At 33.5% G+C, this 16952-nt stretch overlaps 1 protein-coding gene across 1 annotated transcript in view; it reads left to right on the forward strand.

Moving 5' to 3' along the window:
• Positions 1–16952, forward strand: part of MALRD1 (MAM and LDL receptor class A domain containing 1) — a 336021-nt gene that overhangs the window by 183363 nt on the left and 135706 nt on the right. Inside the window, exon 30 of the mRNA XM_012731266.1 lies at positions 14734–14917. Within this exon, the coding sequence (XP_012586720.1) occupies positions 14734–14917 (184 nt within the window). The remainder of the gene's footprint in view (positions 1–14733; positions 14918–16952) is intronic.

Below are 16952 nucleotides of genomic sequence, written 5' to 3' on the forward strand. Positions count from 1 at the left end.
TCACCGCCCCTGAGCCTCTGACCTGTACCCCAGTTCTGTATGTACAAATAAATAAATCTTTAAAAAAAAAAAAAAGAATGACATTTCTTATGTTGAGTGGAATAAAATTCCTCTTATTTTTCAAAACCGATTCAGTATCACCACTTCTATAAAATAGTCCATCCAAAGAAGTGACCTTTGCATTTTGCCTCAAGATTCAATTGTAGTGTAGCTATCTTCTCCAATAGACTAAATTCTTGAAGGCAAGTCTCTTCTCTTACATAAGGGCTTAGGGCCAGATATGATGAATGTTTACTAAAAAGATCAATAGACTAAATACAATTCTATTGTTAGAAAAGGAAAAAAAAATGAAGAGATACCAAAACTACATCTTTTAGTAACAGCACATTAATTTTACTTCCCTGTTTTAATTGGAAAGGCAAAATTTATCTTAATAAAGAAAACAATCATATATTTGCTTCTGTGGTATCTTATTTGTGGAATCATTGTTCCTTCCTTGAAATGTGAAGGAGAGAGGAATAAATTTTCTCTTAAAATGATCCATACACTCAACTAATGCCCACTGGTGAATCATGATTTGACTTGCAAGTCATTTAATCAAGTAGAGAGGAGCGTGTCATTTTTAAAGACCCATTATTGTCTCTTCGAGTCTTCTCTGTACTTAGTCCCTTTGACTAAATCAGATCTCTGCTCTCTGTATTGGATGGCAATATTGTAAAATAAAAGAGTACATTTCCATGCAGGAATTTTCAGAGATGGAGATATAAACAACATATTTGTTACAAAGGAAGTTGTGATATCATTAGAGGCTCTTAACATATCTCTTATGAGAGACTACAAAATGTGCAGGGCTGTAAAATCCTCTTTACCCCTGGTACCAAGTGTGATATTTCATTTTCCAGAAGCCAGATAAGTGTATACATTTTCTTTCCTTTGAGTTTCATGCATTTTGATTTTGTTCATATGACTAACCTTTGCATCCTCTGTTATAATTCAGAATAACTCTAGCTATTGGTCCATTATGAGTTAGCAAAAGGAAAGATAAATCTTACCAAGGATGCTTGAAATACAGAGGCTGAAATATGGGAAAGATCTTGCTCTATTGTCAACTGACTAAAAGACTTCTCTTTTCAAATCTATCAAAACAATATTCCTTTGTTATTATTTCCTGTCACCACGACAGATATTGTGCATGTGGTGTGTGTGTGTGTATGTGTGTGTGTGTTTTAAACCTTGTATTTGTTATACACTATGTTCCGTCAACCTTGCTAATGAGAACTAAGAAATGTGCCCTGTGTCTCTGATATACTTTGATTCGAAGTATTAACATTCTCATGCTGACTGTTGGAGATATGTAAAGAAATTCACTAACTAAAGTAGGGACTAAGTAATGCCTAATTAATATGGGGTTATTGTAGGACAATGCAACTAAAAGGGAACACTTTTATTTCTTGATTAAAGGCCATATGAAATAAGTTCAAGATACTAAGACAGTGAAGTCTTAGAACTACTGTGTCCCTAGGTGATTCCTGCAGGCTGTTTTGAAACTTTGCTCACAGAAGAATATAAGAATGAAGCACATTTTATTATTACAATTTGGCTAAATTGTTGCTCTTGTTAACACATCTTTTATATTCTACTCAAATTATTATGGTTAAAACATCATATTTATGTTTTCTCACTATCAGTGCTGGCTTGCCAGGACTCCACAAAGAATGTCTTTGTAGTTCATCATATCAGTCTTCAAGAGCAGGCTGTTAATGAATTTTTTTTTTCTTTTCTTTGACCAAGCCAGGGTTAAAACCCTCAACTTGAAAGATTTGTTGAAAGTTTGGCTTAAGTACAGGGTTTTCAAAGTCCAGAGCCAAACTTAGAGTACTGTGCCAAGAAGAAGGATAGAAGAAGCATATGACTGGACCCATCTGTAGCAAATTGCTTCTGATGATACAACAACAACAAAAATAATTACAGCACAACAAAGAACAGTGAATGAGCTCAGCAGTGAATAAAATCTTAGGAAGACTGATAAAGACTCTAGAGCAAAAAGAAAAATAAATAAATAAGCCAAACCAGCATCTTCCCCAGGAAGAAACTTTGAAATGGAAAATCCACTTATTTAACTGTTAACGATGTCTCCCTGCTTCTATGTGGGCTCTGTCCAATTTATATCCTTTCCTAACTTATGTTGGCACTAATCATCTTTAGTAAAAATGACTATGAAACTCTGAGATGGAATGCCACTCGGCAGTACCGTTGCAGTTGTGTGACAAATAATATACCTTTATGTCAGAATATATTAATCAGTGCATGAAAAATGAATTTCAAGCTAAACAGTAATAAAGGTATTAGCAAGATAAATATCTTTTAGGTGTTAAAAATGTCATATGCTAAAAGCAAACATACTGACACAGACTAAAACCAGAAGGTCTTCAATATTTGGAGAAATCATGAAACAAAAACCTGAAAGCATAGAGACAATATGCCAGTGAGCATCTAAGGATGACAAAGATAATTATTATCCCATCATATTTGTGTAAAGAGTGGTAATTACCTTCTGACTCCAGACATCCAGATTTAGAATGGAATTTAACAGATGAGAATTTTATTTTTATACCTAATGATGAGTTGTAGAATACTCTGGATCTATGGTTTATTGGGACAATATAATATAATTACTACATTATATAATCCTCTAAGCCAGACTTCACTTTCTGTCTAGATACTTTCCTGAAGTTTATTCATTTCAAATTTCATTTTCCCTGCCATATAAGAAGTTTATGAAGCCTCACTAATCGTGCTGGAAATTTGTATGCAAAATACAAAGCATGCAATATTTTCATTTTCACTCATGCCCTTCAAGTATGCCCCTTATAAATGGAGTTTAAGTCTGCACTGTCTCTATGTCCCACTTCAAGGCAACTCTGTCAATCAGGGTGTGCTCTCATGTGTAGTACCGTAACTGGTCTTATCCTAAGCAGTGAGCCTCCAGCGAGTCTAACAAGCCCTTGCAGTGTTCACTGTGTATCCACTGTGGCTGTCTGAGTTATGCTGTCAGGTGGAAAAATGCCCCATAGAAAGAAAAGATTGAGAGTCAACTGCAAAACCTGTGCTCATTCCAACTGAAGAGTTTTATGAAGTCTAATAATTGCTATAGAAATTCAGCTAAATTTGACTTAGAGGATTTTATAATGTTGCTGTTTAATTTGTTCCAACAAAACCCAGATTTAGGAATTGTACACTCTCACCATTCCATATCCTACCCAGAAAATCAATATTCTATAATGCAGTACTCTATACAAAATTTGTTGTCCAGGGACGAGTTGAATCAATTTATTTTGCCATGTGTCATCTTGCCTGTAGGAATAGTAGTGGCACTTTGAATGTCCATGGAAGAATGTCAAAATATTGAGGGACTTCAATGGCAAGTCACCATGTGTATAAAGACAGAGACAGCTAACCCACTGTCAAGAATGAAGAGAAATGAAGTCGGGGACTGAGGTCCTGGGAGGAAAGTTCTGTGTTCCTTCCCCAAACAATGCCCAAAGCCTAGAAAACACCAAACTGGAAAGAGACTTTTGTAATTGGCAGCTGTATGTCACCCTGAAGCACCTCCTTCTGCTGTTCATGAAGGCCAGGGTGAAGCAGGAAATCTGAAATCAATCAGCATAAAGACAACCATCCTAACAATGAACGCAGTGTGACATAGGAAGGGCTGACAAATATGACAAGGGTGGAATGAGATGATTATATCATATGGATCATTTGTTTTGAACATTAATGTAATAGAAGTGACACGAATGAAACTGATCAAGCAACAGATTGATGTAGCATGTACAGCCTTAAATAAAGCAAGGAAAGAACAATTAGTGATTTGTTTAGGATATATATTTACTTAAATGAATTGGGATAAGAGTTTGAAAATTCAGCTCATATTTCTGTAACTATACCAATAGTTTTTAATATAATCTTAACTAATTTCAACTCAATATTAAATATAAGGCATTACTAACCATTATACACAGAAACATTATCATGAGATTTGTTTCTTTGCATGGGCTATTTTTTTTTATAATATAATAGTTTATTTTTACATCGTTTTGTACATTTTTTTTTTCATCTCAATTGTAATCCCCATGGGTTTCCCATCACCAGGTCACCCGTGTGCCATCACCATAGTCCCGTGCACTTCCCTCACCTCCCCCCATTTTTTATCCCATCCCCCACCCCACCCCCACAAAATGTCTCTGGTATATGGCTGTTCATTATTCTTATTATTTTCTCGCCTGGATCATTATACTCCTGCTATGAGTGAAACCATCCGGTATTTTTCTTTCTCTTTCTGGCTTATCTCACTAAGCATGATCTTTTCCAGCATGGGCTATTTTTTTTTTAAATTAAGCTAATGTCACCTGCAATGCTACAATATAGTATTATGGAATGGTGTTTGTTGCATTTGTGAAAAAATAATTCACTGTAACATGACTTTATATACAGAAATTCCTCCAAAGGTATCTGGTGTTAAGTACTACAGTTTGATTTAAAAATCACATTAGATTTTGCTCTCTAATTTCTGAAATGGCCTTTGTCCAAAAATGATAAAATTCTGAGTTGGCAGCAAAAACCAACAAATAGATTAACATCAGATACCAGAGAACTCTAGGTCACTAGCTCACAAAAGGGTGACTCTTTATAACTGAATGTTAGAGAAATAAAAAAGAAATGCAACAAAGGAAAAAAGCACAATATTAGAATAGGAGGACCCCCTTTTCAAAAACATATTAATGAGTAATGTAAATTATTTTTGGATTGACTGAAGGCCCATTTTATTCCCTATATTTTCATTAGTCAGAGTGACTTTCAAAAAGAGTGGTAATCTGACCTCAAGCAGCTAAGAGAATATGAAATGATCCAAGCCTTTTTTTTTTATTAATCTGTAAGATGCAAGGCTTTAAAAAGTCTTTTCTTTTTCTTAGTATTAATAATAATAGCTATTTATTTTGATTTCACCTGTTTGGTTTTCACTTTTTATTCATGATTTCTTCCTTCCTTCCTTCCTTCATCATTACTGGCTCAGCCAAGCAGTAAAAGACAATGATGTCTGGACATTTTCAAGAAATAGTAGCATTCAATAAGCTCTAGGAGAGATATGTGTGTACATATGTACAGTATAATAATAAATGTACATGTGCATACACAATATGTGCATGTGTGTATTATACACAGGTGTATGTATATATGCTTATTTAATGTTTTGTTGACCTGGGAGAAAGCCTGGGGAATGAAGTACTGGTGATTAGGAGGTGAGTGGATGATTTCTAGAAATTTTACCTAACTTTCACTGCATGTTCTATGTTTGGTCAATTTCAAACATACCTTTTTTATAAGGCAAAAATACTTGTTTACTTGACTTCCTTTTCTTCCCCAAACTAGACAACTTCTCAGTACCTACCTGTATATGTACACACAGACACACACACACGCACACTCATACACACACACACACACACACACACACATATATATATATATATATATTAAAGATTTATTTATTTATTCATACAGAACTGGGGTATAGGCCAGAGATGCGGAGGGTGAGAGGATTCACCAGGGACAGAGTGGGGAGCAGAACAGGCAGATCAATGAAGTACACTGCTGAGGGGAGAAGCGGACAGGTCAGGAGAGGTCTGCCACGCCATGTGGATCTCCTCCGGGGCGGGCGGGGGTCGAACTCATGAGGAACTGGCTTAATCTTCTTAGTGCAATGCTTTAACCCTCTGTGCCACCAGGGAGGGGCTCACACACACATATATATTTTAAACTGCGGCAGCCTGACAAATATGACATTGGAGGAAGAATATGACTATTCTTAGTGGATAGTAAGAATGAACAGGTAGAGCAAAGGTAAATGGTCCTGTGCCTCTTCTCTTTATTGTATAAAAAAAGAGCTCCATGCATCCTTTTGAAATTGTTAGTAGAGAGGAAAGGAAAAAAAATGTTTAAGTATTTGTCTCTACTTCTTTAGGACAAATAGATTTAAGTGGAGACCTCTGTGCTTCATGGTGTTAGGGAGTAAGATGACATTATTAGTTCTCTATTCTTAGAGCCTTTTTGAGTCACAAACTATTAGCACATTCATTAATGTCTCTTGCCTGCCATGTCATAGGACAGCATACTAACCTTTTCCTTAAGAAATGAAGATCAATGTCCGTGTGTCTCTCTCTGTGTGTATATATATTTTTATATATATATATATATATATGTTTTATACATATATATATTTTGATCTCTCAAAATCTCACTGAACAGAAGAACAGAAAATAGGATGAAGAATGACATTGTCTAAATAATTATGAGCTATATTTTTTGAGCTATACTTTAGAACTAAATTTTTAAGTTTGCTAGAGTTCATTAAATGTTCATACTTGAACACATACTGGTAAAAAATTAATGCTTTCTGTATGTTGGACATCATGTTAGAGGTCTTAAATGCTTGATCCCTAATTTTTACAAAAGATTACAAAGCAAATAAGGCATATTCATTTTTCAGAAAAAGAAAATGATGCTAAAAATCATCTCAGGGTGATGGCACATGGGTGACTCAGTGATGGGAAACCCACGGGGATTACAATTAAGATAGAAAAAAATGTACAAAATAATGTAAAAATAAACTATTATATTATAAAAAAAAATTAAAAAATTAATTCAGAGAAAAAAAAAAACATGTCTCAGTTGGTGCTGGGACAAAAGCCGACATGCTGATATGGAAAAGAGTTGAGACTTGCACATTTATGTATAATTAACAAAGAGGCCAATAATATGCAGTGGGAGAAGGAGAGTTCTCTTCCAAGTATGGTATTGAGAAAACTAAACAGTAACATTAGACAACTAGCTCATACCATATACAAACATTAACACAAAATGAATTAAAGACATGGATATAAGACCCAAGACTATATCATATACAAAAATAGGAAAAGTACTCCCCAACATTGGCTTCCATGTTATCTTTGTACATGGATATCCAATAGCAAGAAAAGCAAAAATGAATAAAATAAGATCACATTAACTAAAAACTTGTGCAGCAAAAGGAACTATTACCCTAATGAATTTGAGAAAATAGTTGCACATAACATATCTGACAGGGAGCAGATATATAAAGAACTTACACATTCAACAAAATGCAAACAAAAAAAGTAATCCCATCAAATTTGACTGAAAAGAATAATAAATACTTCTCCAAAGACTTACAGATGTCTAACAAACACAGGAAAATATGGTCATCACATACCATCAAGGGGATGCAAATCAAAACCCCAATGACTGACCTCCTCACACCCATGAAGTGTCCCACATCAAAAAGACGGAAATCAGGTGTTGGCAAGTTTGTAGAGAAGAGACCCTCACACTCTGTTTGTGGGAATGTTTACTGCTTCATCCTAGTGGGAAAAGTCATGGCAGTTACTCAGCATATTAAAAATAGATCTACCATATGTTTGTGCAATTCCACTGCTAGGTATCTACCTGAAAAATGCAAAAACACTAATTTGAAGGAATATTTCACTGCTATGTTCATTGCAGCATTATTTATAATAGCTAAGTCATGAATCATCTTATGTGTGCATGGAGAGATGAGTGGGTTAGGAATATGTGCTATATATACATAATGGAAAAACACTCAGCTACTAAAATATAGGACTCATGCCATTTTCAACAACATGGATGGGACTAGAAGGGATTCTACTAAGCAAAATAACTCAGAAGGAGAAAGACAAGTATCACAGGTTTCACTCACTTGTGAAATATAGAGAGACAGAACAAAGGGTCAGACAAAATCAAACTAAAAATCTGACTGTAGAATTGAGGTTACCTGAAGGGAAGTGGGAGGATGGAGAGCAGGGTGTTGGGTGCCCAGTGGAATTGAGACAAGAAGAGGAGTATGATAGGGTGGAGTGGGTTAAAGAAGGGGCCCAGGGGAACATGGTCAAGGATTATTGGGGCACTGGTGAAGAGCAGTGTATAAATAGGTACATTTGTAGAGTTTTGAAACTATAAACCCTGTAGCAGATAAGATGTAAAACTTCTTTGCTACAATAAACATGACTTGGGGGAAAATAAATTTTAAAAAGTTAAAAAATGGAAGTAGCTGAAGATTTTAGTTAATTTTTCATTTACCATGTAATTTAAGGAACAGGAAATCCCTACAAAATAGCTATACTGTCCTCCTATCCAGCTGGCGTTGAAGACAATACTACTTGGCTATAACATTTTTCCTGGTAAATCTACCTGCAGTTTTGGAACTTTGTCTTTGATAAATGAAAGGAAACCTTCTCATCTAAAATCTATGGTTAGAACTTTGTATTCATAGTCTTTTAAATATATTTCATAAGCTTTCTAATGACCTGCCTCTTTGCAATTACATACACACATGTGAAGTGTGAATATTGTAGCTTCTTTCACTAATGATTGTGGTTATCAGTAGTGTCTACAGGGCATCGAGGTCAGTGTGTTAGAATTTGCCTGATTTTTTTATCATGGAGGTTTTCATTTGCCACAGTTGTAGCACTCAGTTTCATCTTGTTATAATCTAGTACCTCCATTTTTAAATCTTGACACAAGGACATGAATAAATATATGAGGTAAATATTCCATTCATATAGTCTTCTGTCCTTCGTAAGCTTTTACCATTTTATTGTTAAGTAATTCATCTGCTCCTTATGGGCATTTGGGGCTCAAAGCTATGACCTGAGGCGTTAAACACATGCATGGCTCTTTTATGATATAAACCTTAATGAGCATGACTCTGTTCTTTATATACATAATAAATTGAAAGGCTAAACCAAATCAAACTTTCATTTTTAGTTCTTACTCTCGTGTTTCAGCAGTTAAAATGTCCAAATGATAAATTATAGTGTGAGTTTTGTTACTGTGTCTTTAAAGAGAAATATTGCGTTTACGTTATTGTGGGCTTACCCACATTTTGTAGACAGCCTCTTGGTAGCAAGCTCTCTGATGCCAGGTAGTGGGTGGCAGCATAAGGATTAGATCCAGACACATCTGAGTTCTGCTCTGTTCTTATATTTCTTGCTATGTACCACTACCTTCAAGTTTCCAGTTTTTGAATTTATACATTACTAATAATTACTTCTCAGGGTTTTTATTGGCATTATATAAACTTTATCTAAAACTCTTGTATATTTATAGCTATTAGTGCTCTTATAATTGTTAGATAGTATAGATACATATAAAAGCCAAAAGGGTTCAATTATTTTATAATTTATTTAGCATGTACTACCTTGCACATATTACACCAGGCATCTTTGATGAAAAACAGAGAAATAAGATGTGTAATAGGCCATGACGTAATTCATTTTAATAAGATACATATTACACACACACAATCAGACCAACTGTTAAATTACATGCAGTAATTCCTAAGCTAGCAACATCTGGGGCTTACTTCTTTCCCTTAACCTGTCCAAAAACTCTGCCCAGTCTCAACTTTCTCAGAAATAAAAGGGCATCCAACTTAAATTTAATACATGGTTGAAGAAGTGGGAAAATAAATGAAAATATTAATCAATCTATTTTTTCATGTTGAAGTTCTGATTTTTATAGTCAATCATAATTTATCCTTCTTACTCCCTACCCTGTATGAAATGATGTTTAGACTTAACTTTTGCTATTGACTTAATTTGCCTAAAAATATTAGTATTTTCGTCTTTATGTTCATTAAATTTGTAATTATTTTTTGATGTATCTCTTATTTCATTAATATATTTTGAGGGAAAAGTTAGAATTTTTTATACTCCTATTTTTTTGTGAATCTAGTGATATAGATATATATTCTATCAGGAAAAATTTCTCATTCTCCTATATACATAATGGTTACTTTGCTAAATAATAACACCTTTGTACATTTTTTTTAAAAAGATTTATTTATTTGTGCATACAGAGCTGGGGTACAGGCCAGAGGGTCAGGGGTGGTGAGAGGCTTCACCAGAGACAGAGTGGGGAGCAGAACAGGCAGATCGACGAAGTACACTGCTGAGGGGAGCAGCGGGCGGGTCAGGAGAAGTCTGCCACGCCATGTGGTCACCTCCGAGGCAGGCGGGAATCGAACTCATGCGGAATTGGTTTTAGCTTCTCAGTGCTGTGCTTTAACCCTCTGTGCCACCAGGGAGGGCCCCTTTGTACATTTTTATTTTTTGTCTATTACTAGTCAGAATTGACTTTCGGAGGATTTCATATTGAGAATCTTAATATCTACTGAAAAATTTTATTCCTGCTTTATAAAATATGTATAGCAGTTTCCTTTTGGAAAGAGAAATTGATGCAATGAGGTTAGCTTGAAACATCCTAATCATTTGTACACATTTCCCTTCTCATACATATTTTTTTTTTCATTTCCCCCCTTCTCAGGTAAGACAAGTGTGCTAGGTTAGATCCAATAATTTTGTCATAAAATGCTTTTCAGTTTGCATCCAACGGTTATCAACCCTCGCAAACAGCAGTGTGCCAAGGGACAGATACAATCATTCATGACTGGCATTTTGCTCTAGACCTTGCTGCCTCCTCTTATTACTCTTCCTGTCAGATGCTTCCTAAGGACTTCTCATTTTTATTTGTTCCCATTGTTCTTCTATACTCAACTATATGAATGTTTTTCTCCTTCAGAAATCAAATGTAGTGTGAAAGACAGTAGAAATCAGTCATCAGCTACTAAATAGAAAATCACCTTGAATATCATAGATTGGGAACTTTAATTGGGTTAGTGAGCCTTTTCTACCACAAGAATATGGTAAAACCTTGTAGAAGCTGTTCTGAATTTAACTTTGTAGAACAATTAGCACTATAACCTGTTTTTATTATAGGTAATTCTAACTCCTTTTTGTATCACATTTCAAAAAATTATATATATATAATTATATATATATATATTGAAAATTGCCTATATGAATGTAATAACTTACTGTTTACAGGACATAGCTTTTATTTTTAAACTGTTTATCATGACTGGTTGCACAATTTTATCCCATAGAAATTATTTGTTAACTATATAAGAAAAAGAATACAACATCCAGGAGAAATTGTGTAGGGAAGCTCTGAGCCAACTTTCAGTCAATATTAACAGTCCATGCAACATCTAATTCATTGGTGTGCAATTAAATATACGTTCATTGATAAAACAAATAATTACTTGAAATCTGCACTATCCCAAATTCTGTTTTAGGAAGAAAAACCAAAGGTAAATAAGAGCAGAAAAGTCCCTCATTCTTATGGACTTTAAGTGTAATAAGTGCTATGATGGAGATATACACAGACCTCTGACTATGTGGTAGGTTTTTCACTTAGTAACCTTGGGAGGTCAATAAAGGTGGCCATGAGGAATTGATTATTCCATTGAAAGATGAGTGGGAACTAAATGAATTGAAATGGAGACCTATTAAAATGAAACATTAAGTCTGGATTGACTCAAGTTTAGAGTTATTTTACCTCTGTGCCTTTACACATTCCACTTATAATACTTATGCCTTTATTTTTCACATACATTTAGAACTATATTAGAAAGTATTTTATTTCATTTATTATTACTTTATTGGCATACCAGTAGCTTACTATATGTTTCAGGAATATAACTTCAAACATCAATAAATGCACATACCACACTATATTTTTGCTGTGTTTTTTTCTTCCTTCCTGATTTTCCAATCTGCCTTTTTTAATCGTTTTATTTCTATCTAAAGATCCTATGGGCTCTCCCTGGTGGTGTAATGTATTAAAATGCAGCACTGCAAGGTAGCCACAGCCAGTTGGGTGTGAGTTTGATCCCCCACCCTGGAGGTTACCCACATGGCGTGGCAGACCTCTCCTTACCCACCCGCTGCCTCCCTCAGCAGTGTACTTCCTTGATCTTCCTGTTCTGCTCCCCACTCTGTCTCTGGTAAATTCTCTCACTGCCCCTGCACATTGGCCTGTACCTCAGTTCTGTATGCACAAATAAATAAATCTTTAAGAAAATACACCATGCTTAAAAAAAAGAGAAAGAAAGAAAGAAAGAAAGAAAAAGATATGCATAATACATGTGAAATCAATTCCAAGTTGGGAAAAAGGTTAAATTATAAGAGAGAGTTTCTTCAATTTCTAAAATTTATCTACTTTGATTTAATGTCCTTTTTTTTTTTTACTATTATTAGTGTGGTTAGTTACTTTTTATATGTTTGCTGCCTTGTTTTTTGAATTTAATGTGTAGTGGAGTACAAAAGAAATAATCCTTGGCAGTGTCAAAGTCATGAATTGGAAGCGAGACATTTTTCTCTCTATTTAAAGAATTAGAATCAGAATAATAAAGCAGCAATAAATATGGAACAAAAAAATAGGATATTGCTGTATCACCACTTATTAAAAAGTTTCTCTTTGTAACATTTTATGCATATGTATGAATTTTAAAATATTTAATATTTTATACACAGAACTTTTATACAGATTTACTTTTCTGACTAGCTCCTATATGATATTACTGCCTCCATAGCGTAAACTCCTTACACTCTGTACATTAGACCTGGGGTCAAACATAGCATAAAGAACTATGTGAGCATCAAATGATGATGGATAAATGAATGACTAGATGGAGAAATCATCAAATAAGTGAATCTCCACTGCACATTTTGATGAATAATTTTGGTAATTGTGATGTAATATTTTTATTTTTTGTCCCACATAGAATAACAGCAAATGTATTAGATGATATTCTACTATAACCCATTATTAATTTGACTGATTGATTTTCAAAAGAATTTTCCACCATTTCCTACCACATAAATGGCAATGACTATAGTACTCATAACTATTATTTATTAAAAGACCAGCTGTAAGATTTAAGAAATGGTTCCCATTTTATTGATTATAGTGATCATACACACTTCTTTGAGAATATTCATTAAAATCCATTTGGGGTGTGGGCACACTTAATGAGTGGTTCTATAAAATACAGGAGATTAATAGGAAAACTTATCAGAATAAATTAAATTTATAAATTAAGACAGACTTTCATCAATATCTATGTCTTTTGCATTGCTAAGTGTCAGACAGACACTTTCTACTTTAATCTTTAATTTAACTAATCATCCTTTTGATTCCAAATCACTAAGCCATCACTGGAAGTCAGACTAACCTTGACTAGCCTCTCTCTTCTGTAGACTTCAGAAAGATATGAAGTTGTAATTAATTAGGTGTGAATTTACTATCCCTACAATGCAGAAGTTACATGAGTCTCAGGGTGTAAAGATGTATTGTTGTTTCAAAAAGGACATGAAAGATCTATCTTTACATGATTAGTTGTTTTGAAAAGTTAATTTTAGACTAATTGATAAGTAGCTCTACTTTCTTTTTGTAATAGAGGAAGAATGTTTGATTGATCTCTTACTCCCTGAAAAGAACAAGATGTCAGCCATGTTTACTAGTATTTGTTTTCTGGAAGCATGAAACTATAAATGTGTAGCTTCTTTGGATACTTTCTTCAAATATTCATCTTTATTTCTTTAGACTGTATTTAAAAATCTATAAATTATGTGTTTTACAATTATGTGCTAAAAATCTGGTGAAACATTTATTTTGATTTTCTGGATGCCATTTCACTGAATATTCCCCTCTATTCTACTGCTTTGATTACCATCTTCAGAGGCACAGTTTTCTTGTGAATTCACTATAAAAACACAACATTGGATCCTGAAATATTTATCATTTAGGACTAATTTTAAGCATAATATTCTGTAACATAGGTATTTTCCATTTCTTTGGGAAGACATTATGTATTTCCTATCATTGCTATTATCCATCGTCAAGATTTTAAAACATTTAATTTTCAGGAGAGACTTAGTTTAGGACAAACAACATAAGTAATTTAAGCCTTTTTAATTCAGTTAATTGGCTTATTATGTTCTGTTTTTAGAGGGTGTAATTTTTACTTAGTCAGTAAGATAATTTTGTATGTTATGTATGTTGTGTCATGAAATACAGGATACATGATATGCAGGAACTATTTGTACGTAAGAATATTATACTACTAGCAGACCATTGAAAGGAAAATTTTACAAATGTCATTCAGAAAAGTAAATTTTCTCTTTACAATTGAAAAAACTGCAGAAATACAATTGATGTTCATATAGTCACATTATATTGGAAATGTTTAAATATTCAAAATAACACCATCATGTCTTATTGAATCTTTGGAATCAAAGGGATCTTAGAAGTGATCACATATTCTCTTCAAAATTCCTTTTTCCAGTAGGGATCAATATTATATTCTGTATATAGCTCCTTTCAGGAATTTTTCCCCTCTTTTGTAAGTTATTTCAACATTTTGAAGAGGGTTCATTTTAATAATTAAATAATATAAATAGAAATTAAGGGGTCCTGTAAATTGCTTAGATTCCATCAAATGAAGAATTCTTTATATAGGTAAGTAGAAGTGAATTTAATCTAGCAGGGCACTTTTTTAAACAACAGTGTCTCTGCAAATTCTAAAATAAGTTAGTTGCTACTGCTGTTATCATAACTTTTAGACATTTGACTAGATTAACATGCCTGTGTTTTAATGAAGTAAAATATATCATAGGTGGTATCAAAATTCCAGTCTTTCTTATCTCAGTTTTCATTGGTCAATACTTCTGTTCTGTAGAATTTTATCTTTATTTCATATTTGTTATTTTCCCGATCAAACTTCTCTATCTTCAGACAGAGAAAGGACTATCCAAAGTATGGCAAGAAAGTGCACAGCATGCTGGTGATCATTGGCAAAAGGCTTCCATCCTTCTTGGAAAGTTAAGAAATTTTGAAGTTATATTTCAAGGAATCAGAACACGGGATCTAGGAGGGGGAGCTGCAATTGATGATATTGAATTTAAAAACTGTACAACTGGTAAGTTTCTAGAAACCACTTTTATTTGGAAGCACATCTATTATCTAACCATTTCATCTTTGCTTAACATTTATAAAATGTTTTGCCATAATGTAGAAGTACATAGAATTCAATTGAAAGAGATTTCATAATTACTGAGTTTATAATTACGTGTTAGGTGATGAAAGCACCTCCATTCTTCAACTACACTTGTAACTTTTTTTGATCTATGCCATCTCTTTTCTAATATGTAGAAGTGTTCTCTTCTGAATCTATTTTTCAACTTAAAAATAAGCCACTAAAAATGAGTTAGGAGGCTAGAAATGTGTGGGTATATGTAAGATAACTTCAACCAGGTATAATTCAACCAGCACTTAACTTGAGAGCTATTCTTATGTGACATAAAATACTGTCCTAACAATTGGCGAGTAACTTGGTATCATTTTTCGTGCTAAATGTGAAATATGACCACACTAGAATGTTCTTTACAAAAACTACACAGAAAATGTAATAAACAATTATAAATACATTTGCACAACTTTAAAACTTGTAAAGTTCTTTCTGACTTCCAGAATAGGACTGATACATACTGCTGAGGAAAGACATACCTCTGTTGTGCTCACTTACACACTTGAAGGCAAGCCCTGGGACTGAACAGCCGAACCTGAATGCTGTTTAATTTTGTTTATTTCCTATTAAATTATCATTTCACTGAGACAGTTAAAAATTGGGATTTGGGATCTGGTGATGTGATCATTCACCAGAGTTTTATGAGAGAGCTACTTTGAAGTAGCCCTGATTACTCACTCCTTTAGAATTTGATTTTATCCTCCATATTCCCAGGGAAGCTAACTGAAAAATAAAGCAAAAGAATAGGTATGTTCTTTCACCTGCCTATGAATGTATTAAGAAGTATGTCTCCTTATATTACAAGTTAATGTTCAGGAAGCAAGTAGCTTATTTATATAAAAATAAGTGGCAGATTATAAATTTTATCTCTCTACTTCATAAATCAAATTGATTTTAAAGTGATTTCTACAAAAATTTATAAAGTGAAACAACCATTCTAGAACACAAACTAATAGGAAGTTGATAATATGCTATTGTATATTTCAAATTTACAGAGAAAGAAAATCTTAAAAGTTCTCATCACAAGAGTTGAAGAATTGTACAGTGGATGTTAACTTCTGTTGATCATTTCACAATTTATACAAATATTGAACCATTATGTCATACAGCTTAAATTAAAATAATAATCAATTATATCTCAATTTTTAAAAGTTTAAAGTTGTTAAATTATGGTGAGAAAAGTCTGTCCAAATACTGGGGAAATATAGGAGAAAATAAGCATTCCCAAAACAGAGCATGTAGAGATACAGTATAGATCATTGAGTGAAGTACAATCTTCTGAAGCTATCTGGTTCTGCTGTGTTATTGGAATAATTTTCATCTCTGTACCTTGTGACACAAGGTTTTAATTGTAGTGGGAAAAATCATGAAGTAATCACCCCACCTCTGTGTTAAATTATTGACTTAATTCCCCATGGAAAGTAAATTTCATTGTATTATAGAAAGTTGCATTAGATACATCATAATCAAGGCAATAGAAGGAAACTAATATGTATTGAACATTTAGCTGGTGCCATGGGCAAAGTAGAACAAGCATATGAATGATTTCCTTTAGGGAGGGAATGAAAATATTTAATACAGAATATGTTCATGAAGGATTTGAGCAAAATGAGACACAAATTGTCTAGAAAGTTTTCTCAGAGGAGTTGGGAAATGCAACTTTAATTGTTGATAAAAAGGACAGAAAGGCTCAGTAATTGAAACTAAATGTGGCTTGAAGCTGGAAAACTAGCATTAACATCTTTTCCCCTGAATTTCAAACATGTACTAAAAACTTTGTATACTGTATCTCATTTTACATTCCCACAACTCTACTATTTACACAGGAACTTCAATTATCTTCATATATCAGGTGAAAAATCTGAGCATCAGAAGTACTAATTATTTTAATCAAATTGCACAGTTGTTACAATTTTACTTAGAATTT

The sequence above is a fragment of the Condylura cristata genome, unplaced genomic scaffold (genome assembly GCF_000260355.1).
Source record: "Condylura cristata isolate star-nosed mole 26May11 unplaced genomic scaffold, ConCri1.0 scaffold00030, whole genome shotgun sequence".
NCBI lineage: Eukaryota > Metazoa > Chordata > Mammalia > Eulipotyphla > Talpidae > Condylura > Condylura cristata.